Here is a 23,891-nt window from a genome sequence, read left to right as displayed (position 1 = left end):
GCTCTAGTGAGGGCCACATGTGAGTCCACTCTGATGCTGGGGAACCAGTGTTCCTTTACTGGGAACAGGATTCCAGGACCCCTTATTTTGTCATGGCTGCCATGAAGCCACAGCTCACTTTGGGGAAGTGACCTCCTCTTTTCTGGCTTTAGAGCTCATTTTCCTCCTGCCTATGGCTGTGTACACGTGGATGGGGGGCCCTGAGTGGCAAGTTGCTTAGCTAACAGGAGAAATCAAGCCTGCAGCCTAGGAAGTGGCCTGGTACAAGATGAGCTGGGAAACAGGGCAGAGTAGGAGCAGGGGCAGAGGCTGAGCCAAAAGGCCCTGTGGAGAGGACAGAGAGGCCCAGGGCTGTGCCTGGGGAAGGTATGTCAACACGTGGACGTGGAGTGCAGGCCAGGGCAGCCAGCCAAGTATTGAGTCACTCAGTGGGGCCACAGAACCACCTACCCAGTTTCCACAAGATGTGGCTCCTGCCACTCCCACAGGGCAGCCTCCTCCAAACCCCGCCTGGAGGGGCCAGCCCAGAAGCCTCCTTGAACTAGTCTGCAAACCCTGCTCTATGCTGACCCTGTCACTGAACCCTCAATTATCTTTTCTAGACATGATGTGAATAAATGAAATTACATGCCAAGGGTCCTAAAAAGCAAATTTTACAAAATGTTTGTGGCAGTTTCTGGGACTAAAATGAATTCAGTTGTGCTCCTTGGCAGGGAGAGGCCAAACTCGCAGTGAGAATCATCCCACACATGGAGCTGTTTGAGAATCTCAGCTTTGACAAGGCCTTCCAGGTTTCTGGGAGTTGAAGGAAAAGGATGCCGAGACCAGGACCTGAGTGCTCGCCTACAAGTTCTAGCCACCTCTTCCCAGACTTCCAGGGACTGAAGAAATGTCACTTGTTGGGACTTCACTACTTGCTGATGTGCCCCAGGAGGCTGATCATTGTCATTGTCCATTTTTCAAATACAGAGCAGTGAAGGGAGCAGCAAGGGGGTTGCCCTGCTTACCCACCAGGCAGATGGGGCCTGTGGACAGAAGCCTGTCATGCACCTGTTTGAGAACTGAACCTGGACTGGGTTTTACGAGTGTTGTCAAAGGGGCTGGCTGGCTTAAGTTGGGGCTGTTTCAGATCCCGTGGAAAGGGTGCCTTGAACTGCCTTCCTGGCCCCTACTCACAACATCCTGTCCCTTCAGAAAGCCCTGTGGGGCCTGGAGCTGCACTGGCTGGCTGCTACCGGTCTATCAGTAGCTTTGAGGGGTGAAAGCCAGGCTCTCTGCTCTCCCTGGTGAAGAGCTTGGACTGAGCCCTCTGGGAGCTGCAGCCACTGTCTGGGGGCAGCAACCTTAGTACCCAGAGGGGCTCCAGTCCCCAGCTGAGCCAGACAGCAGGGCCTCCTTCTAGAATCCACTTTATTATGGCACCTGGAGGGTATGGTGGATTCTGAGGGAGAAGGAGGCTGCAGCCTTGCTGGGCAGCCCCTTGGTCAGTCCAGCGGCCCCTCAGGCCATACTGTTGCTCAGCTGCATGGCAAAGTCCTGCACATGCTCCTTCAGAGTCTGGCGGGCATCTGCCTGTGCCCGCTTCTCCCGTGCCCGCTCCTGCTGCAGCTTGGTCAGTCTCAGCCGTAGCCGCTGCTCCCGCCGCTTGCAGGCCTGCAGCTGGCGCTGGGCCTTGTCGAGGGCATCAAGAGCTGCCTCAGCTCGCCGCTTCCAGAGCAAGGCGCTGCCCACCTGGTAGCTGTGTTCATTCTGGATGTAGGCTCCGGCGGGTGGCGGCAGGCGCAGCATGTAGGCCGAGGGGGAGACTGGCCGTGGCTCGAGCGGGGAGGGCTGTGGCTCTGGTGAAGGCTGGGCACTGCAGCCTGCTTCATCTGCCTGGGCACCCAGGGGGCCCAGAAGGTCTGAAAAGGGGCTGCTAAGGCCAGGCTCCAGCCTCCCAGCTGGGGAGGCTGGCAAAGTGGCAGGTGCTGAGGCCTCTTCCACAGGAAAGCAGGTGACATCAACAGGTGGAGGTGGAGAAAATGGAGTTGTGGGCCCTCGGCCCTCGGAGCAGCTGGTAAGGGGGAAGAGAGAGACTAATGGGCTAGGCTGAGGGCCTGCCAGACCCCACTCCACCAGCCCACCTAACCCCCCAACACCCAAACCTGATCCACAGGTTCTGTGCAGCAAGAACCCTGTCCGGCTAGACTGCTGGCAGATGACCCAGAGCCCAGTCCCTCGGCCTAGGGGTGGGAGTGGGGCTTTCCCCACCAGTACCACATACCGCTTCCTGCATCGCCTGAGCCGGGTGACTTCAGGGGGGCCAGATGGGTAACTGTGCCCCTTGGTCTTGGATGTCCGGCGCAACTTGGAGAAAGACTCAAATATGGTGGGGACTGCTCCCTCCTTTAGCCTGTGATACCCGCTGTGGGGAAAAGCAGTCCAGATGAGCTGGAGAGCAAGTGCTGCCTCCCCAGGCCAATCTGCCCCCAGCACTCCGGAGCAGCTTCCCCAGCACCAGCGCCGTGGGAGGCTGGAAAGCATCGTGCAAACAGTTAAGTCTCGGGGATGGCAAGTTAGAGCTGCACCAATCGCTCCCCTGCAGTACTCCTCAGAGTCGAGGTGTATGGAAAGCCTGCACAAGCAGAGCTGGGAATTCTTTGACCTGTGGACTCGCTGGCAGGACGGGGGCTCTGAAGAACACGCTCTGGAAAGGCTCAGGTTTTCCCCTTGTGTCACTGGCAGTGATCCTGGGGGTGGGTTTCACTGTACAGAGCTGGGAAGAGGAAACAGCCCCCTTGGAAGCAGGTCGGCCTGCCTGGCAGGCTGCTCAAGGGACTTCCGGGACCTGCAGCTGCCCCGATCCGCCTGAAGCCCCACATCCTACCCCCGTGCTGGCTGGCAGGGAGGCCCACCTGATTCCCACCAGCTCAAAGCAGTTCTCCTCAAAGTGTTTGGAGCAGAAGTAGATGTACTCGGATGCGGGGTCCCACAGGCCCTGGCCGCTGGGGTCCAGCCGCTGGCAGTTGGCCAACCACAAGCCTCGCCTCGGGTTGTCCTTCTTGGGAAGTCTGTGGAGCCACAAACCCGTGAGCAGTAGACTGTCCGCAGCCCGGGGCTCAGGCTGCCCAAGCTCCCCGCCGGGGAAAAGCAGACCCAACACGCGCCGCCACGAGACCTCCCTGCGACCCCGCCGGGCAAGCACCACCCGCCCGGGCACAGACGAGGCAATGGAGGCCTAGAGAAAAGCAGGTTGCTCAGCGGCATCTGGCAGGTAAGAGTCAGAGCGGGGCGGGTCCAAGGCTGGACTTCCCGTTCTCCCCTTCCCGACAGCACCTGGCCCCGCAGGGACCATCCCGCTTCACTTCCCACCCACAGGTTCAAGGTTCCTCAGGACCCGAGAAAGGCGCGAAGCGTCTACGCAACTGCGGCCCAACGAGGCGAGCAGCAACCAGCGCATGCGCACGTCAGCCCGCGCACGCGCGCCGACCTGTGGAAGGAGATGCCGCGGCTGCGCGTCTCGCGCGTGTCCCGTGTGCAGCAGCCGGCGGCGGAGCAGTGACGCGGCATCTAGGGAAGAGGCGGGAGGTAAGTCGCGAGAGGCTGTCTGGGGATCCAGAGGAGCCTCGCGCCTGCAGCCGCCGCTCCTCCCCGGGGCGTGGGGGGCTCTGACCCGTCGAGTCTCCCCCGGCTCCCGGCCTGTTCTCGCCCGACCCCGTCCCAGCCGGTTCTCTAGACTCCCGTCAGCGGCACTCACGATCTGGCCATTGCTGCGCCGCCGAAGTAGCCGAAGTCTCGCGAGGGGTGGCGCGCGCCGGAAGTTGATACCATAGAGACTGGAAAGTCGGCGGAGAGGCCCGTAGGGCTGGGCGCGGCGGGGCGGGGCGGGGCGGGGCGGGGCGGGGCGGGGCGGAGTCCTAGTGACTTGGATTCGGAAGTGGTGCGGGCGTGCGAGTTCTAGTCTCGCCTGCGTCGTCTCCGTACCCAGACTGCCAGTTCATCCGTTCAGGGCTCACTCTTCTCTGTAAACACCCCGGCACGATGGAGCGGCCCCAGGGTACGGGTCGGCCCGGGAGCGGAAGGCGGCAGTGCCCTGGGAGCCTCGAAAGCTGCGGGGGCGACAGATCGCCTCGGAAAGACTTGACTGAAAAAAGAAAACGGGGCCTGGGACGCTTGCCCAAGAGAACCCGACAGAAACCAGAGCCTGCACTCACTGCCGTGTACCGGGGGACTTGAGGGAGGGCGAAGAATGCCCCTGACTACACTGGGGACGTGCGCCGGGCAGGAGGTTTCATTGTAGCCACCTTCGGGGCGCGACGGAGTCGGGAAGAAGCTGAGGATGCGGGTGGAAAGGCAGCGTCGGGAGCTACTGTGCTCAACCTGCGGAGTCCTTGGACACATGACCCGGCGGGCTGCCCAACCTGAGCCTTCACCTCTTTCCCTAAGACTCAGTGAAAATAGCCACTCCATTTAAGGACTTCAGAAGGTTTAAATGTAAAATAATAGGCCAGGCGCTGTGCCTCACCCCTGTTAATCCCAGCGTTTTGGGAGACTGAGGTGGGCGCATCACGAAGTCAGGAGATCGAGACCATCCTGGCCAACATGGTGAAAACCCGTCTCTGCTAAAAATACAGTAATAATAATGATAGTAATAATCGGGTGTGGCGGCATGTGCCTGTAGTTCCAGCCACTCCGGAGGCTGAGGCAGGAGAATCACTTGAACCTGGGAGGCAGAGGCTGCAGTGAGCAGTCATCGAGTCTGGAGTGCACTGGTATAATCTTGGCTCACTGCAACCTCCGCTGCCTAAGCTCAAGTGATCCTCCCACCTCAGCCTCCCATTGTGTTGGGATTACAGGTGTGAGCCATCACACCTGGCCCTTTTCCTATATTAAAAAAGAAAAAAATTGACCTGAGACATGAGAGACCATGGCAGGAGGATCACTTGAGTCCAAAAGTTTGAAAGCAGCCTAAGCAACGTAGCAAGACCCCCATCTCTAAAAAAAAAAAACAAAACGTAGCCAGGTATGGTGACCTGCACTTGTACTTTCAGCTACTTCAGGAGCTTAGGCAGGAGGACCACTTGAGCCAAGGCATTTGAGACTGCACTGAGCTATGATCACACCACTGCACTGCAGCTGGGTCAAAGAGTGAGACCTCGCTGGGCCTGGTGGCTCACGCCTGTAATCCTAGCACTTTGGGAGGCCAAGGTGGGTGAATCACCTGAGGTTGGGAGTTGGAGACCAGCCTGACTGACATGGAGAAACCCCGTTTTTACTAAAAATGTGAAAATTATCTGGGTGTACGGGCAGGCCCCTGTAATTTCAGCTACTCAGGAGCTACTCAAGCAGGAGAATCACTTGAACCTGGGAGATGGAGGTTGCTGAGATCAGGTCATTGCACTCCAGCCTAAATGAAAGAGTGAGACTCTGTCTCAGAAAAAGAAAAAAAAAAAGGAGATTACAGTACCTCACAGGGCTGTTGGGAGGATCAGAAACGAGGTTGATAAAGTGCTTTTACAGAGAAGTCCAGCAGTTCCAGCGTAGAGGCTGATTGTTCAGGACAGAATTGAGGAGACCAAAGCAGCCTTCACTTAGCATGAAATTCCTGGACACCTGAGAAACACACACAAAGCTATGAGAAGCCGAATCTGGGTAAGCTGGAGAGCAACGTCAAAGGGAAGGAAGGGCTCCTCATCTCTGAGGACACAGCTACTATGGCCCCACTGTTTCAGCTGAGAAGGTGTCTCTGTCAGACAGAATGAATGCCCTGGTGAGGCTGCTGGGCCAGGGGAGAGCGGAAGAAGGGAGAGGCTGCTGACAGATAACAGACACACAAGACACCATACCTTCAAGAGCTTGCCTGCTGGGGAGAGGGTAAGGAAAGGAAGCATCATGAAATGCGGCGTGATCAGTGCAGTGAGCGGGTGTGCTCCAGCTCCCCTGGGAGGGGAGGAAATCCCCGAGCTGGGGTCCCCAAGTGAGGTGGGTGGAGCTGGACACTTCAGCAAGAACAGCAGAGGGGCAAAGGATGGGGTGAAAAATAGTACTGTGTGTGTGTACTCTGAGCTTGGGGTGAGAGCACTGAATTTGGGAAGAGGAGCTGGCAGAGCCCAGATCTCCCACGGTGCACTCAAAGCTTGAGTTTATCCAGAGGGAATAAAACTCCCAACAGTTTTAAGGCAGGGCATGTTTCTGGTTTAGAAAGGTCACTGGGTAGCAGGTGGGAAGGAAGGACTGCAGCCAGGAACCCTGCAAGTTCACAGAAGCTGAGAGGGGAAGTGAGAAGAGGGAGGAGCCAGCAGGGGGAGCTCCTGCAGGAGGTGGGAGTGAGGGTGCGGGAAAGGGAGGGGAGGGCAAGCTCTGGGCCCCAGCTAGTGACCTGGGGGAAAAGGGTCCCCCCCAACCAGGAGGCAGCCCTTAGAGGGGGGTGATATATTCAGGTTGGACTCTCACATTCTCACGTGACTTTGGGACATTTAGAGGAATGTCTACCAGGCGGCTGGAAACACAGGTCTATGTTTCAGAGAGGTCCGGGTTCCTGTGGGGCAGGGAGCAAGGGAGGAGAGCTATGGGAGAAGCCCAGGGAAGGCTGGGGTGGGGAGCTGAGGGATGGCAGAGCTGGATGTCCACCCAGCTGGCGATACTGTCCCTTAGCACGTACCTGATGTGGGTACAGTGGTCCCCTGGGGACCTGCTCCCGCCTCGCCTGGCTCCCTTCCCTGTCTGTCTTCTGCTCCCTGTCCTGCTTAGCACTCCCTCCCCATCTGCAAACCTGGAGGAAGGAACCCCACCTGGGTGCACCAGGCCTCAGTTCAGCCTGAGCAGTGGCCAACAGAACACCTGGGTGGGGCCAGGGTCCCAGCAAGGCCAGGGAAAGGCAGGGAAGAAGATGAGGGAGACACAAGGGGTGCCCAGCCACCTTCAGAGCAGCACCCCAGCCGGCAGAGGAGGAAGGGCAGCAAGAAGGTGTAGGGGAGAGGCTGGGAGGGAAGGAAGGGGGGAGGAGGAGGGCCAGGCCCCAGGTGCAGGGTGAGCGGCAAGGGAGGGAGCCTGTGTGCACCTGCTGGCTGCCCCTGGGTGGGGGCCACGACGCAGGGATCTGTGTGGGCTGCTACAGGGCCCGTCTATGCTGAGGTCTTGGCCATCAGGCTGGCACTCACTACCAGAATCCTCAGCGTCTGGTTGACCTGGAGGCCCAGGCCCAGGCTCAGGGCTCCCATCGCAGAGACGCGGTTGTTGCTGCAGCAAAGACAACAGACACCTGCGTTGTGCAAGCTTCCCAGCAGCTGTGCAGAGCCCACTGCCCCGGGTGCCCACTGGAGCTGCCACTGCAGCCACCAGGTTGGGTCTCTTGTTCCAGCCCTCCACTCACACCCCGGGAACCCTGGGCAGGTCAACGTGTAAAAGGTGGAGATGACACCGTTCAGAGGGATCACGCAGCAAACACGCCTACCACGTCCCTGTCCTGGTGGACACCAGCTGCTGCTCCCTGACCCTCTGTGAGCTCTGCAGGGGCTCCCATGTGCTCTGCCCAGCTGGCACCTCATGTCTATCACCATGACAATGTCTATTTCAAAAAAAAAAAAAAATCACCTAGCTTCTGTCCAAGGCCTCTCTACCTCCTGCTGTTCCCAAACTCCAGGCCTTAGCACTGCCCTGGGCCACTCTGTCTCCAGAGCCAGCCCCATTTCTCTTTCACTTCTCAGACCCCAGCTCCGGCTGCACCTCCATTTTCAGCCTCTGGGGCCGCCACCACACCAGGCTAATTTTTGCATTTTTAGTAGAGAACAGATTTTCACCATGTTGGCCAGGCTGGTCCCGAACTCCGGACCTCAGGTGACCTGCCTGCTTCGGCCTCCCAAAGTGCTGAGATTACAGGCGTGAGCCACCACACCGGGCCTATTGTACATTTTAGAATAACTGAGGAAGTACAAATGGAATATTCATAACACAAGTGATGAATGCTTGAGGTGATGGTTACCCCATTTACCCTGATGTGATGATTGCACCCTATATTCTTGTATCAAAATATCCTGGCCGGGCGCGGTGGCTGATGCTATAATCCCAGCACTTTGGGAGGCCGAGGCGGGTGGATCACGAGGTCAAGAGATCGAGACCATCCTGGTCAACATGGTGAAACCCCGTCTCTACTAAAAATACAAAAGTTAGCTGGACATGGTGGTGCATGCCTGTAGTCCCAGCTACTCGGGAGGCTGAGGCAGAAGAATCGCTTGAACCCAGGAGGCAGAGGTTGCGGTGAGCCGAGATCGTGCCATTGCACTCCAGCCTGGGTAACAAGAGTGAGAGTGAAACTCTGTCTCAAAAAAAAAAAAAAAAAAAAAGTCTTATGTACTTCATAAGTATATATGCACCCATAAAAATTAAAAGTATTTATGTACCCGTAAAAATTAAAAATTAATTCCGATCCGGTTGCATAGTTGATAGTATGGGCATTGCAAACAAAAAATTAAAAATTATGAAATTGTGAGACCCTGTCTCAAAAAAATAAAAAAACAAAATAGAGAAAGGAAGGTAGGCAGTGTGGAGAAGAAACCCTGAGGGATATTGAGAAAGTAAAATGAGCATAACAACACCCACCCGTCCCACTCTTCGTTCTCTGTCAGCACTTAGCCAGTCTGACTTTTTTTTTTTGAGACAGAGTCTTGCTCTGTTGCCCACACTGGAGTACAATGACACGATCTTGGCTCACTGCAGCCTCTGCCTCCTGAGTTCAAGTGATTCTCCTGCCTCAGCATTCTGAGTAGCTGGGATTACAGGTGCCCACCACCACACCCAGCTAATTTTTGCATTTTTAGTAGAGACAGGTTTCACCAGGTTGGCCAGGCTGGTCTCAAACTCCTGACCTCAGGTGATCCACTCACCTCGGCCTCCCAAAGTGCTAGGATTACAGACGTGAGCCACCGTGCCTGTCCCTGACCTTTTTCCAGTTTGCAGAAGCACCAGCACTGGCATGTCCGCGGGCTGTCTTCCAGTTGAAAGCCCCTTCTCCACCTGGCTAACATCTCTTTATCCTCCGTTTTTTTTGAGACAGGATCTCATTGTGTCACCCAGGCTGGAATGCAGTGGTGTAATCATAGCTCACTGCAGCCTTGATCTCCTGGGCTCAAGTGATCCACCTGCTTCAGCCTCTTGAGTAGCTAGGACTACAGGCATGTGCCCCTGTGCCCAGCTATTTTGTTGTTGTCTTTATTTTTAGTAGAGACAAGGGTCATCTTACTACATTGTAGACATGAGCCTCCTTATCCTTCTAATCTGGGTTCCTAGCATCAGGAAGCCTTGCCTGCCTGGCTGAGCTTACTGGATGTCCTCAAACTCTGCCTGGCTGAGCTTACTGGATGTCCTCGAACTGGTAGCTTCCTACCAGTCTGAGAGTTCCTTGAAGATCTGAAGTTGACCTCTCCCCATGATCCCAGCACCTAGCATAGGTCTAGGAAGGCTGGTTTGAGGAAATGCACAGAAGAAAAATGGATGGACTAACCAGAGGCTCAGCCAGACTGTTGGGCTGGCACCCGTGGCTACAGACACTTTCGTTTAGCACCATGGAGAGCTCCCTACACAGCCGCAAGGACTCCAGGGCATTGCCCCCTCTCTACCTGAGAACTAGACTCTGCCCAGCACTGTATTTGATAATACATGTACTCAATTACATGTGCTTTTCTTTTTCCTCAAATACTTCTAGGGCTGGGAGGTTGTCAGTAATCCCCCACTTTGTGCAGAGGCCCCATTTTTGCTGGACAGCTTGAGGGTGGGAAGATTCTTCTGCATACCCTGGTAACTGCCAATGCTTGTTCTGTGTGACCCTTGCAGCCGTCCTGTGCCGTAGGTGCTACCATTGCCCTGAATCAAGTGGGGAGGGAGAGACCCAAGCTCCTTCACCTCTCACGGGAGCTGGGCCCACCCACAGACCTCCACTTGGAGAAAAAAAATGGCCTTGCTGGGCCTGTCCATTTCCAGGCCCCACTTACCTCCCTCACATACATGTGTCTGTTTGTGAAGCCTTCACAGCACCTTAGCTTCCAGGCTCGCCATCCCGGCTGCCTCTCTGGCACTTGCCATTTGACTCTGCAGATCCAGAGAGACATCGATACTGTTTGTCAAAGTCTGAAATAAACCTGTCTTTTAATTTTGCTGACTCTCAGTAGTAATTTTATTTTTATTTATTATTTATTTATTTTTGAGACAGAATCTTGCTCTGTTGCCTGGGCTGGAGTGCAGTGGCGTGATCTCAGCTCACTGCAACCTCCACCTCCCAGGTTCAAACAATTCTCCTGCCTCAGCCTCCCAACTAGCTGGGATTACAGGTGTGTGCCACCTCACCCAGCTAATTTTTGCATTTTTAGTAGAGACAGGTTTCACCATGTTGGCCAGGCTGGTCTTGAACTCCTGACCTTAGGTGATCCGCCTGCCTCGGCCTCCCAAAGTGCTAGGATTACAAGTGTGAGCCACTGCACCCAGCCCCAGTAGTAATTTTTTTTTTTAGAAGGCAGACTGGTTCTCTGGCAGTTACACTGCAGGGCCAATCAGTTCTCAAAGGTCAAGGCTGGTGCCACCCCATTCCCTCTAAGCTGCTTAAGACAGAGCAGTGCTTTTGAAACGTTGCAGAGAAGACAGTTCTCCAGGGACATCCAACAAAATGCAGATTCACAGGCATTCCCCTAACAACAGGTCCAGGCCCAGGATCTGTATGCCTAACCCAGGGTCCCAGGCAATTGTTACTATTACTGAACCATTTGAGCAGAGGCAGGTAAAAGTGCATATTCCTGGCAAAGCAAAGGCTCAGGGGCATGAGAGAGAGTGATGAGATGAAGGAATCCCAACCATGTCTACTACCTCACTTGGAATAAAATCTTCACCCTTTTTGCCGTGACCTACAGCGCTACAGACCCCTCTGCCCTCTCCACACTGCAGCCTGGACACGCTTTCCTGACTCCCCAGCCTAGTCACACTGCTGTCTGCCAGTCTGGGAAATAGGCCCACATGCTCACTATTCCTCTGCATGAAATGCTCTCCCTTTGATCTTGCCATGGCTGTCTCTTTCCCACTCTGCACATTTCAGCTTAAATGTCACATCACAGAGGCCTCCCCAGCCACCTCTTTAAAGCAGGGGGTCCCTGTTCTTCTCTAGAAGCATGCACTATTTATTTTGTAGCACCAATAATGACTGAGAATGTTGTTGTTAGCTTGTACTCCTTGAGGTCAGGAACTTGGTTTTGTTCAAGGTGGATCCCCGGTGGCTAAGTCAGTGCCCAGCACATACAGCAGTGGGCAATGAGGTATTTGTGGAAGGAATGAAGAGTTCCATGTGGCTGGAGTGGAAGGGGAGTGGGCCAAGGTGGCTGTGCGGGGAGCAGGAGCTCCACTGAACTGTCACCTTGCCCAGCCCTTTCTTGAACTTCCCAGCCCCCAACTCTTTCTGTTGCAGGACTCTCTACCCTGCATTCAGGCACTAGGAGTCTACCATGTGCATGGCAGGTCAAGGGAATGGGTACCAGCCTGCAAAGGAGAGTGGTGGGGTGGGGTGGCGTGGGGTGGGGTGGGTGAGGAAGGGACTTGTATCCAGCATTGTCTGCACAGCAGAGGGTCTAGCTCCACCCTTCATGCCCCTCCTGTGATGAGACCCCTCCTCTATTTACCAGCAACACCAGCAGGCCCCAGGTGACATGGCCCAGCTTTCGGGGTAGAGGCTCATCCCTGAGGAAAGGGAGCACTCACGCCTGCCCACCTGCCCCAGGCCCAGCACCTACCACAGATACTGCTGCTTTTGCTCAGGGCACCTGCCAGGGCCTCTGCACCCGCCCCACAGAGCCCATTGTCTCGAAGGTCCAGGAGCTTGACATATGGATTGGAGCTCAATGAGGAAGCCAGGGCACGGGCACCCTGGGACAGACAGAGCAAACACACTGGCCACTATCCTGGCTCATGTTCCAGGGCTCGGCTCATTCTGCATCCTCCACCTGGAAAGTCCTCCCCTTCCCACCTGCTTAAGGAACACTTGCATCTCCTTTTAGGCTCCGCCCAGGTCTCCTCCCCACCCCCAGCTCTCCCTGAGCCCCCAGCAGGTTAGGGGCCTGCAGGCTTTCCAACCCTTAACACCACCTGTCACAGCCTCAATCCCATCTGTCTCTCAGATGTGGGGGATGGGGCATTTCTGGCACAGGCAGAAGCTGGGGAGTGTGGGACAGACTCGGGAGCACTCCCATGGCTGCTGTCTCCCGGGACCTCTCCCTGGAAGCCTGGACCTAGTGTCCCTCCAGTGGTACCTGGGGCCCCAGGCCACGTTCAGCTCTGGGGCGCTCCCTTGGCACAGAGAGCAGGAGATGAGCACAACCCTATGGACCTGTTAAGATCTCTGGTAGAGGGTGTCCCTGACCAGTTCACCAAGCCCATGGGTGCCTGGTAGGAGTCAGGGGGACAAATGTGAACCCCTGCATGGGTACAGCCACCTGCCTCCTCCTCTGTCCTGCATCACTACCTGGCCTCTAAAGGCACTGCTTCCTGTGTTCCTTGGGACCACTGCCCCCCATGACAGATGAGGACACCAAGGCTCAAGCAGCACAGATCTTTTCCTTAAAGTCATACAGCTATGAAAGAAAGCTGACCGGGTGCAGTGGCTCATGCCTGTAATCACAGCACTTTGGGAGGCCGAGGCAGGGGGATCACCTGAGGTCGGGAGTTTGAGATCAGCCTGACCAACATGGAGAAACCCCGTCTCTACTAAAAATACAAAATTAGCCAGGTGTGGTGGCACATGCCTGTAATCCCACTACTCGGGAGGCTGAGGCAGGAGGATCACTTGAACTCAGGAGGCAGAGGTTGTGGTGAGCCAAGATGGTGCCATTGCACTGCAGCTTGGGCAACAAGCACCAAACGCTGTCTCAGAAAAAAGAATGAGGCTGGGCGCGGTGTCAAGCTTGTAATCCCAGCACTTTGGGAGGCCGAGGCGGGTGGAACACGAGGTCAAGAGATGGAGACCATCCTGGTCAACATGCTGAAACCCCGTCTCTACTAAAAATACAAAACATTAGCTGGTCATGGCACGTGCCTGTAATCCCAGCTACTCAGGAGGCTGAGGCAGGAGAATTGCCTGAACCCAGGAGGCGGAGGTTGTGGTGAGCCAAGATTGCACCATTGCACTCCAGCCTGGGTAACAAGAGCGAAACTCCGTCTCCAAAAAAAAAAAAAAAAAAAAAAAGAAAAGAAAAGCAAGCAAGCAAGCTGGATAACCTGGGCAACATAGCCAGATAAAAAATTGTTTAAATTAGTCAGATGTGGTGGCCCCCTGTAGTCTCAGTGACTCAGGAGGCTGAGGAAGGAGGCTGATTGGAGTGCAGAGTTCAAGACTGCTGTGAGCTACGATCCTGCCACTGCACTGAAGCCTGGGTGACAGAGCAAGACGCTGGCTCTAATAAATAAATACATAAGTGGCCGGGCGCGGTGGCTCAAGCCTGTAATCCCAGCACTTTGGGAGGCCGAGGCGGGTGGATCACGAGGTCAAGAGATCGAGACCATCCTGGTCAACATGGTGAAACCCCGTCTCTACTAAAAATACAAAAAATTAGCCGGGCATGGTGGCGCGTGCCTGTAATCCCAGCTACTCGGGAGGCTGAGGCAGGAGAATTGCCTGAACCCAGGAGGCGGAGGTTGCGGTGAGCCGAGATCGCGCCATTGCACTCCAGCCTGGGTAACAAGAGCGAAACTCCGTCTCAAAAAAAAAAAAAAAATAAATAAAATAAAATAAATAAATAAATACATAAGTAAAGTCCCACAGCTTGTGGTAGCTAATCCTGCCAGAGTCAGGCCTCTGCCTGTCTGATGCCAAATATGTTTTGTGAACATTTTCCCTGGAAAAACCGGAAATCTATACATCCATTAGCTTAGCTTTTCCTGCGGTCTGGGAAAACCCCGCTCTGATTGCCTTTCAGGGCGGGTCAGCCCTTGGTGCACAATCTGGCGGGATTTTGCATTTTCTTTTCTTTTTTTTTTTTTGTCTTTCTTTTTTTTGAAATTTATATTTAGTTATTTATTTATTCTTTCTCTTTTTTTGGTTTTTATTTATTTTTTTTGGGGGGGGTGGATTTTGCATTTTAACCTCCCTCTCATAGTAAAGTTCCTGATACTGCCAGAAGCGCTGCGGGGAGGGCAGGGGGCTGCAGGCGCCCCGCAGAGTGGTACGCGCCCCGCAGAGTGGTACCTGCCCTGCTGGACCGCATCTCCTGCCTCCTTAGCCCCAGCCCGCCTCCCCCAATCCCTGTGGGAGAAGACCCCACGGGGAGGAGACGGGCCTAATCCTTGCCCTAGCACCTTCTGTCTCCACGTTGGAGTCTGAATCGGCCTCGGGACCCTGCTCGGCCTCGGGGACCCCTGCAAGACTTCTACAGGCCGCCGTGGATTCTTCCTCCTGCTCTTCATCCTCCCCAGAGCTCCCGCAGGAGCCCTTCATGGTTACGCCCCTTTCGCAGTCTGAAACACGGAGGCGACAGCTGGGCGTCTCACCCGGAGCGCGGCCCGGGATGTGGGCGGAGTCTGAGGCTGCGATGACCACTCGAATGTGGCGTCCATCGACTGGCGTCCGCCACGGCCAATAGCGACGCCCTCCCCCGCGGCGGTCGCCCGGGCAACCCGGTGTTGTTGGTTGCCGTAGAAACAGCGGCCAGACTGCACGCGCCATGGGCCATGCACTGGGTTGGGCGCCTTGTGGGCGTTTATCCTCCCTGCTTCCCTAGGGGGGTTCCAGCATCGCCCCACTTTCACGGACTGGGAAACACACCTAACTCCAGGACTTGTGTTTTCCTCACTGCACTGGGGAAAGTGGTGGGGACAGCTCTTCAGTAGGGCCTGGGGAGCTGCGTAGAGCCAGGCCACCCTCTGATTCTGGGGCACTCAGTTCTCTTGCATGCTCTGGTCTTTGCATAGGCTGCTCCCTGCACCAGGAACCTCCATCCCCATCTTTGTCTGCTTTTGAACTTCAGAATCTGCAAGTGTCAGCTCAGAGGTCACGTCTTCCTGATGCTTTCTTCAACACCCTCCCAGCCCCTCTGCTGCTGCCCTCCGGCCGTCCTCTCACGGCACTGATAACAGCTGAGTCCTTGCCAGAGGACAGAGGACAGGGACAGAGCTGCTGTTTTCTGTGTGCCAGGGCCCAGCAAAGGGAATGTAGGGAAGGTGGGAGGTGCAGGGCAGCTGGGGTTAGGGGCTGACGGCTGGGTGTTGGAGGCTGGATCCTGCTCTAGTGGAAGTGTCCCTTTAACAGCAGCCGCCTGGCCTGGCTTGGGCCCTGCTTTGCCTCCTGTTCAGCTGTGCCTGCAGCTGCCATGCTGACTCATGTGCCCGCAGCTAGCAGGAGCTGGCAGCATGGGCTCCCCAGGGGCCACGGTAGGCTGGGGGCTTCTGGATTATAAGACGGAGAAGTATGTGATGACCAGGAACTGGCGAGTGGGTGCCCTGCAGAGGCTGCTGCAGCTTGGGATCGTGATCTATGTGGTGGGGTAAGAGAGAAGAGCTTTGGCCAGGCTGGAGGGGCAGGGGAAGAGATAGGGGTGAGGCTTGGTCCTGCTGGGTTGAGGTTGAGGGTTGGGCTTTTTAGGGGCTGGAGGGGAGGGGGCCAGATTGGGATGGGGTGGGAGGTAGGTGATAGAAGACGGGAGAACAAGAACAAGCTGTGAGTTTGTCCTGTGTGCCCACCTGCCTCCTTCCCAGCCGCTCCCCAGAACCCCTCCCAGGGGGCACAGGACATTGTCCTTAACATCTGTGAGAGCTGGAGCACTAGGCCCCCAGAGAGACCACCAGCTGTAGCTCGGGTCAGGGGAGCTGGGTCTAGTGAGGCTGGGGGTGGTGCTGGCTGGTGAAGGTGATTGAGGGCACTGGCTCTCTGGTGCGTGGCTGGAGCTTCTGTCTTATTCAGGAGGTCTGGGGTGGGAAGTCAGGCCAGAGAGGAGGTGGGGACCTCAATGCTGGGCTGGGAGCCTATAGGGTGTGGGGAGAGAACTGAGCATGTGGGGCCCAGCTCTGCCCCTGTCACTACACGCTGGGGACACACCACACTGCCCATCTTCTCCTGTCCAGGTGGGCTCTCCTCACCAAAAAAGGCTACCAGGAGCGGGACCTGGACCCCCAGGTTTCCATCATCACCAAACTCAAAGGGGTTTCCGTGACTCAGATCAAGGAGCTTGGAAACCGGCTGTGGGATGTGGCTGACTTCGTGAAGCCGCCTCAGGTAGGGGCTCTGCTGCTGCTGACGAGAGTGCAAGTCCTTTGGCTACTGAGAGCTTGGACACCTGCCATGCAGCCAGTGTGTGCGAGAGAGAAGCATGTGATGCCAGAGATGGCTGGGGGGAGGGGTGGGGAGAGTCTCAGGAAGGGCTTCACAGAGGATTGGCACCTGGACGGGGCTTTGGGGGATGTATAGGAGGTTTCTGAGTGGGAAAAGGGTCCAATCAAGAAGCCAGGCCAGAGAAACTGCATTTCCGAAGGCTGCCAACAGAAAAGAAAGGAGTGTCTGGAACTAATGGCTTGAGCTTGAGTGTGGTGTGGGAGGGGCGTGGGGGGGCTGGAGCCTGGAACTTCCTGCGGCCCTGCTCCCTCACCTGTGGCACCATGGTCAGGCGCTCCTCCTCTGCTCTTCTTGGCTGCGTTTCTCTCCTCCTTCCACCCAGCTCATCCACAGCCTCAGCTTCCACTCCTGCCCTTCTGATGCCCAGGGTATAGCCCCAGTGGCCACCTGCCCAGAGCATAGCGGTCTTCCAGGTGCACACCCACATGTCCGAAGATCAATTGTTTCCCTCTCCTGGCACGGTCTCTGTGACATCCACTAGTCATGAGGGCTGTGACATCCACTAGTGCCTCAGCCCCTTCCTGTCCCTTCTCACATTTTTCACTGCTGCCTATGCCATGCCTGCGTGAGTCTATGGCCTCCTAGAGGGCCCTTAGATGCCCTTCTTGCCCACTCCCTACTGCTTGGTGCACACCATGCAGCAGCCAGGCTAAGCTTTCATGCCGGGCATCGTCAGAGTCTGCAAGCCCCTGCTTCAACCCTCAGGAGACCCCCCAGACCCGTCCATGACAGTGTCCACACATTCCTCCCAATCCTAATGGCTGCCACTCCCACCACCGTCTGTCTAGCCCTTTCCTTCCCTTCCTGAGCATGCATTTCCCAAATTCACAGTCTCTCCAAGCAGCACTGGAGGGTCAGCCTTTCTTTCTTTTTTTTTTTTTTTTTTTTTTTTTTTTTGAGACGGAGTTCCGCTCTTGTCACCCAGGCTGGAGTGCAATGGCGCGATCTTGGCTCACCGCAACCTCCGCCTCCTGGGTTCAGGCAATTCTCCTGCCTCAGCCTCCTGAGTAGCTGGGATTACAGGCACGCGCCACCACGCCCAGCTAATTTTTTGTATTTTTAGTAGAGACGGGGTTTCACCATGTTGACCAGGTTGGTCTCGATCTCTCGACCTCGTGATCCACCCGCCTCGGCCTCCCAAAGTGCTGGGATTACAGGCTTGAGCCACCGCGCCCGGCCCAGCCTTTCTTTCTAATGTCTTTGTCCGCCCATTCATCACAGGCAGAGCTTTCTGTCTTCTCCCCTGGTCCCCTGGTCCCTGCTATGCCAGTGCTGCTGTGTGTGCGATGGAGACTCACCTCCTCTCCATCCTGGGCAGGTGTTGGGCCCAGTTCTCCCCTGGATCTTCAGTAGTAGAAGCAGGAGGCTGTTGGAATATTCTGATTGAAGCTGGGAGTGGTAGCTGGAGCCTGTAGTCCCAGCTACATGGGAGGCTGAGGCAGGAGGATCAAGGGTGCCTTCCTCCTTGAGCCCAGGAGTTAGAGGTTGCAGTGAGCACTGATCATACCACTGCATGCACTCCAGACTGGGTGACTAAGTGAAACCCTGTCTCTAAATACACACACACACACACACACTCTCTCTCTCCCTCCCTCTCTCTCTCTCTCTCTCTCTCTCTCTCTCTCTCTCTCTCTCTCATACACACTCTCACACTCATACACACACTCTCTCTCTCTCTCTCTCATACACACTCACACACTCATACACACACACACAAACACACTCACACACATACATTTTGGTTGAGCAAATGAGAACGATACTTGTCTTGAGAGATGGACACAGGCCCGAGGCTTCCTGGTCTCAGAAATGGCCACCCCTGCCAGCCTCCCATCTCTGCTTCAATCTGCCTTGCTGGGGGACAGCATTAATGACTTGATAGGGCCAAGATCCCTTCCCTTATAAACCAGGCTGCCGGCTGCTGGCCTTTCCAGTCAATGCGAGCCTAGCCAGGCCAACCTTAAGACTTGCCTCCTAGGGAGAAAACATGTTCTTCTTGGTGACTAATTTCCTTGTGACGCCAGCCCAAGTTCAGGGCAGATGCCCAGAGGTGAGTTTGCCCGGGACCCTCCCAGTGGGCCCTCGTTCCTCCGTCGGCCCTGGGTGGCCACCTGTGTTTCCCTTTCTCCTTCCCGGGTGGCTGAAGGCTCAGCATGTGCTTGGTGTCCCCCAGGCGCTGGGCTACATCTTTTTGTGAATCATTTCGTTCAGGCTTCACATATCCCCTGCCTGGGAGGAATTCCCGTGATCCCCATTTCAGAGGCGAAGACTGAGGCTCAGTGAGTTTGACTCACTTTCCCAAGGCCTCCCAGCCTGTAGGTGACAGGACTCCGAGCTCTGGGCAGCGGCAGTTCCTGTGAGGTGTCCAGGCCTTCCCCATCCTGGTCTTGCCTCTGGGTACTCTCCACGTTGTTAGTGTGACACCCAGTGCTGGGCACATGCTCAAGGAGGCTCTAGTAGGAAGAGCCAAGGTGCAATATCACCTCCGTTTCTTTGTGTCCAGCCTTTGTTAATGCGTCCTGAGACAGCTTGCATCTTTGTGGGCCAACACAACACACTCTTGCTCATGCTGAATTCAGAGTTGCTTATGACCTCTGGATAGTTTTTATACCAACCGTGGTCAAGCCAGAGTCCCCCACCTTGTTCATTTCTAATCCAGAAATGCTCATTCTCCTCCTGACATCTCACCTTTTCTCCTTGCCTGGAAATGTTTCTGGAATCCTGCATCTGTCAAAAAGCACACTCATTCTCCTCTCCCCCCGTGGATTTTGTTTGAACTGTTGAGACTCAGGACATAGTCCTGAAAATCTACCACCATGGTGACATCTATCTTTAAGCAAGTCCAAGACTTCCCTGCTTGCTGGGCTGGAGGGTCATTGTGCAGACAACTGTCCCCTGAGCCCTGCTGGTTGGTCCTAGCACAGTTGCTGGAGATGTCCCAAGTCCGTTGTTGGAAATGTGCACAAAGGACGTGCTTACTCTTGGTGAACCCACACGATGTCCTTCCCTTTCTTAATGCTCAGGTGTCTAGTGTATAGTTTGTAGACTGTTCTGAAGTTTGGCTGGACCCGTGGGTCTATGTTTTTCAGAATCCATGCAATTCCTCTTTGTCTGTAACCACACTTCTGACTCTTCCTGAAACGCCAGGGCTGGGTCATCATTAACCAGATCTGACAACCTGGCTTCCCCAGAAGACCAGAGTTCTGCCAGCTCCTTTTGGGATCCTGGCACCTGATCTCTCCCACACGTGCACTGTGCTCCTTACAGTGTCACCTCCATCAGCAGACACCGCTGAGCCTCCCCACTGGGCCAGAGGGCTAGCTGTGCTGAATTCATAAAACTCCATCTCCGTCTCCTGTATCTCAAGGGCCACCTGCATGGACAGCGCAGTCAAAGTGGCAGGTCCTATGATGGGACAGAGGCTGTAGCTAGGGGACCCAGGGCTGCACTTGGGCAGAATCTTTTTGTTTCTTTGTATGAGACAGAGATTTCGCTCTTGTCACCCAGACAAGTGGCCCGATCTCGGCTCACTGCAACCTCTACCTCCTGGGTTCAAGCTATTCTCCTGCCTCAGCCTCTGGAGTAGCTGAAATTACAGGCGCATGTCGCCACACCCAACTAATTTTTGTATTTTTAGTAGGGACAGCGTTTCACCATGTTGGCCAGGATGGCCTCGAACTCCTGACCTCAGGTGAGCCGCCCACCTTGGCCTCCCAAAGTGCTGGGATTACAGGTGTGAGCCACCATGGCCGGCCGAGCAGAATCTTAAAGGGTGAGAAGGTGGATTTGGCTGGAGCAGGACGTGCAGGCAGAGGGAACTTGGTGGGCAAAGGCCCCGAGCTGTGAGAGGTGAGGCACCTTTAGGACTACCTGCCACACAGTGGAGCTGAAGTGGAGATTTGGACTAGAGGGGGAAAAGGTAGTTCAGGATCTCAGGGGTCCCTGTAAGCCCCACTAAGGAGCTAAACTTTTTTTGGTTTTTTTTTTTTTTGAGACAGGGTCTTGCTCTGTTGCCCAGGCTAGAATGCAGTGGTGTGATCACAGCTCACTGCAGCCTTGACATCCTGGGCTGAAGCAACTTTTCCGCCTCAGTCTCCTGAGTAGCTGGGATTACAGGTGGGCGCCACCATAACTGGCTAATTATTAAACTTTTTTTCTCTTTCTGTAGCGATGAAGTCTTGCTTTGTTGCCCAGGCTGGGGTCAAACTCCTGGGCTCAGGCAGTCCTCCCACCTTGGCCTCGCAAAGTGCCAGGATTACAGGTGTGAGCCACCATGCCTGGCAGGAGCTAAACTTGACTAGAGGAGCAGAAGGGAGCCACGCGTGGGCTCAGAGGAGGGGTGCTCAATCCCCTGCACACTGGGGTGCACCACTTGGACTGCTGGGGGGAGGTGGACGAGGGCAGGGAGAGACGAGGGGGCCCCGTTGGTGGTCACTGTGGGGTCCAGTTGGAGGAGATGGTGGCCCAGCTGGGGTAGAGAGGAGGAGCAGAACAGGACGTAGGTAGGGACAAAGAAGCAGTGGCTCCGCTCAGCCCTCCACCCAATCACGATGGCCCTGTCTTTCAGAAAGTCCCACCGCCTCATTCTGGCTTCTCAGAGGCCCTCAGCCTTTCTTGCACCCCTGGTGCTGTGTTCTTTCTGCTGCCCCTGAGCTGAGTGCCCTGGGCAGCAGTGTCCATCCTCAGCTGGGGTAGGACTGTGCTTGGGAGAGTGCCCAATGCTGAAGGGTGCCTTTCTCTCTGAGTCTCGGAGCCCGGAAAGCTCACCTGTCCTCCCTTTCTGCCAGAGCCCCATAGATCTGTGCCTCTGTGCAGGCATTAATGTCCCTGAGTTACAGAAGAGTGAGCAGGAAGGAGTAGCCTGTGGCGCCTCAGTAAGGGCGTCGGGTCCTGCTTCAAAACCCAAGCCCCTGTGACTCTAGGGTCCTGATCTTTGTCAGCCATGCCCCCATGCCAGCCATCAAGAACTTGCCCTCCCAAGGTATCTTCACCTTCCCTGCTCTGTCGTTCAAATTGGACGAGAGGAGATAGACCTGGAAGAATCACTTCCGCGTCCACCAACGACACAACTGTCAGGAGGGAAGGGGCAGGGTGCGTTGTCTCACACCTGTAATCCCAGCACTCTGGGAGGCCAAAACCGAAGGATTGCTTGAGGCCAGGAGTTGAAAACCAGCCTGGTCAACACAGCAGAGACTCTATCTCTACAAAAGAAATATTAAAAAATCAGCCAGCTGCCGGGCGCGGTGGCTCACGCCTGTAATCCCAGCACTTTGGGAGGCCGAGGCGGGTGGATCATGAGGTCAGGAGATCGAGACCATCCTGGTCAACATGGTGAAACCCTGTCTCTACTAAAAATACAAAAAATTAGCTGGGCATGGTGGCACGTGCCTGTAATCCCAGCTACTCAGGAGGCTGAGGCAGGAGAATTGCCTGAACCCAGGAGGCGGAGGTTGCGGTGAGACGAGATCACGTCATTGCACTCCAGCCTGGGTAACAAGAGCGAAACTCCGTCTCAAAAAAAAAAAAAAAAAAAAAAAAAAAAATCAGCCAGCCACAGTGGTATGCGTCTGTAGTCCCAGCTACTGGGAAAGCTGAGGTGAAAGGATTGCTTAAGCCCAAGATGGTGAGGCTGCAGTGAGCTATGATCGTATCACTGCACTCCAGCCTGGGCAACAGAGTGAGACCTCATCACTAAAAATAAATGTTTTAAAAAAGGAGGAAAGGGGCCTCCCTTTGTCTTTGAAATACAGCACGCTCCTCTGGCCAGGGCGTTGCTCCGCTCCCTCCATTTTTTTTTTTTTTTGAGACGGAGTCTGGCTCTATTGCCCAGGTTGGAGTGCAATGGCGTGATCTCAGCTCAGTGCAACCTCTGCCTCCCGAGTTCAAGCAATTCTCTTGTCTCAGCCTCCTGAGTAGCTGAGATTATAGGCACATACCACCACACCTGGCTTATTTTTGTATTTTTAATAGAGATGGGGTTTCACCAAGTGGTCAGGCTGCCCTTTAACTCCTGAACTAGTGATCCGCCTGCCTAGGCCTCCCAAAGTGCTGGGATTACAGGTGTGAGCCACCACGCCCAGCTGACCACCTCCTTTTATTTGCATCCTCCAGCTTTCCTGTGTGGCCCCACACTCAGGGAACTCTGGCAGCCAGGTGGTGGGGAGGTCTAAGGTGGGAAGGGGGCCTGTCCTTCCCATCCGGAACCTCCCTGCCTTTGAGACTGGGTTGTGGAGGGGAGACATCCCCTGTGCCATCGGTGACTGCTCTCTCGCCCACCTCAGCACCCTTCCGTCCCACTGGCTAACTGCTGGGCCGACGAGGACTGCCCCGAAGGGGAGAGAGGCACGCACAGCCACGGTAACTGTGGGCTTGGTCTTCCAGTGCCCCGCCGGGGTGGGGGCCGGGCTGGGATCCTGGGTGGCTCCTGAGTACAGGCCCCGCTCGCCTCTGTCCCTGCATCTCTCATTCTGCCAACAACCCCCTGGCTGACACCCTCCCCAGCCCTGTGGAGATTGAAGGGTCTGGAGGTCATCTTGTGTTTTCCAAGGCATAAAAACAGGCCAGTGTGTGGTTTTCAATGGGACCCACAGGACCTGTGAGATCTGGAGTTGGTGCCCAGTGGAGAGTGCCGCTGTGCCCTCGTAAGTATCCCCGTAATTCCCCAGCCCCGTCTGCGCAGGATCCCAGCCCTGGCAGAGGGCCTCACCTTCCCTCAACCTGCAGGAGGCCCCTGCTGGCCCAGGCCCAGAACTTCACACTGTTCATCAAAAACACCGTCACCTTCAGCAAGTTCAACTTCTCCAAGTAAGCAGAGTGGGTCTCATCTGGCCCAAGATCCTGCTTGTCCCCTACCTCTTCTGACCTCCCCCACCCCTCCCAGGTCCAATGCCTTGGAGACCTGGGACCCTACCTATTTTAAGCGCTGCCGCTATGAACCACGATTCAGCCCCTACTGTCCTGTGTTCCGCATTGGGGACCTCGTGGCCGAGGCTGGAGGGACCTTCGAGGACCTGGCGTCACTGGTGGGTCCCGAGTTGGGGGTCAGGTTCCTGGAGGGCTCTGGGAGAGGGTCCCCGGCCCACCCACCGGTGGAACTGCTATGTGCTGTGCGCAGGGTGGCTCTGTGGGCATCCGGGTTCACTGGGATTGTGACCTGGACACCGGGGACTCCGGCTGCCGGCCTCACTACTCCTTCCAGCTGCAGGAGAGGAGCTACAACTTCAGGTGCGGCCCCACTGCTCCCGGTGCGCAGCTGCTGTGCCTTGGCCAGCATCCCCTCTCCCTGCGGCGGCCAGGACAGACCATACCTAGGCCCAGCCCTTTGGATATTCCACTGCGTGTGCAAAAGGGGTCCCAGGAGCAGAGAGAACCGTTCTCAACCCCACATCCTCCAGCACAGGCTCCATCCTGCTCCCCCAAGTACTGAGCCCTCCACCCCATCTGTCCCAGACCCCTGCCCGGCTCAGGCTCCTCACTGTCAGCTCTTTCTCCACCCCACACCACTCCCTGCCTCTAGCATCTCCTCTCCACAGCAATGGGGTCTTTCATGTTTACTTTCCCC

At 55.7% G+C, this 23,891-nt stretch overlaps 2 protein-coding genes across 10 annotated transcripts in view; one reads left to right on the top strand and one right to left on the bottom strand.

The window, feature by feature from the left end:
* Window positions 1-1,393: 1,393 nt before the first annotated feature.
* On the bottom strand, window positions 1,394-3,797 carry THAP7 (THAP domain containing 7). The gene is made up of 5 exons (XM_039462468.1): window positions 3,737-3,797; window positions 3,470-3,549; window positions 2,895-3,050; window positions 2,264-2,404; window positions 1,394-2,053 (listed from the first exon to the last, which is right to left on the bottom strand). Exons 2-5 carry the CDS (start codon window positions 3,547-3,549, stop codon window positions 1,501-1,503), a joined length of 930 nt encoding a protein of 309 aa, XP_039318402.1. The 5' UTR covers window positions 3,737-3,797; the 3' UTR covers window positions 1,394-1,500.
* The window catches only part of P2RX6 (purinergic receptor P2X 6), a 25,249-nt gene continuing 4,843 nt past the window's right edge, over window positions 3,486-23,891 (top strand). Inside the window, exons 1-9 of one of the 9 annotated variants that reach the window (XM_074391252.1) lie at window positions 3,528-3,567; window positions 14,914-15,485; window positions 16,063-16,213; window positions 18,309-18,380; window positions 22,612-22,687; window positions 22,921-22,971; window positions 23,054-23,134; window positions 23,211-23,352; window positions 23,445-23,554. In XM_074391252.1, coding sequence (XP_074247353.1) covers window positions 15,322-15,485; window positions 16,063-16,213; window positions 18,309-18,380; window positions 22,612-22,687; window positions 22,921-22,971; window positions 23,054-23,134; window positions 23,211-23,352; window positions 23,445-23,554 — 847 coding nt within the window. In that variant the 5' untranslated portion in view covers window positions 3,528-3,567; window positions 14,914-15,321. Of the gene's footprint in view, window positions 3,568-13,521; window positions 15,486-16,062; window positions 16,214-18,308; window positions 18,381-22,611; window positions 22,688-22,877; window positions 22,972-22,995; window positions 23,135-23,210; window positions 23,353-23,444; window positions 23,555-23,891 lie in introns of those variants that run through there. The other 8 variants (XM_039462467.2, XM_039462463.2, XM_074391255.1 and 5 more) reach the window with 8 other exon arrangements.

The sequence above is a fragment of the Saimiri boliviensis genome, chromosome 21 (genome assembly GCF_048565385.1).
Source record: "Saimiri boliviensis isolate mSaiBol1 chromosome 21, mSaiBol1.pri, whole genome shotgun sequence".
Lineage (NCBI taxonomy): Eukaryota > Metazoa > Chordata > Mammalia > Primates > Cebidae > Saimiri > Saimiri boliviensis.
The sequence above is the reverse complement of the archived record's forward strand: the minus strand, read 5'-3'. Positions and strand labels throughout refer to the sequence as shown.

Excerpts from the sequence above, each read along its gene's own strand:
- THAP7 (XM_039462468.1), bottom strand. The coding sequence starts at position 3,549 with ATGCCGCGTCACTGCTCCGCCGCCGGCTGCTGCACACGGGACACGCGC. Across the intron at positions 2,405-2,894 it reads TTTGAGCTGGTGGGAATCAG|CGGGTATCACAGGCTAAAGG; the intron begins GTGGGCCTCCCT and ends TTTTCCCCACAG. Across the intron at positions 2,054-2,263 it reads CTCAGGCGATGCAGGAAGCG|CTGCTCCGAGGGCCGAGGGC; the intron begins GTATGTGGTACT and ends CCCCCTTACCAG.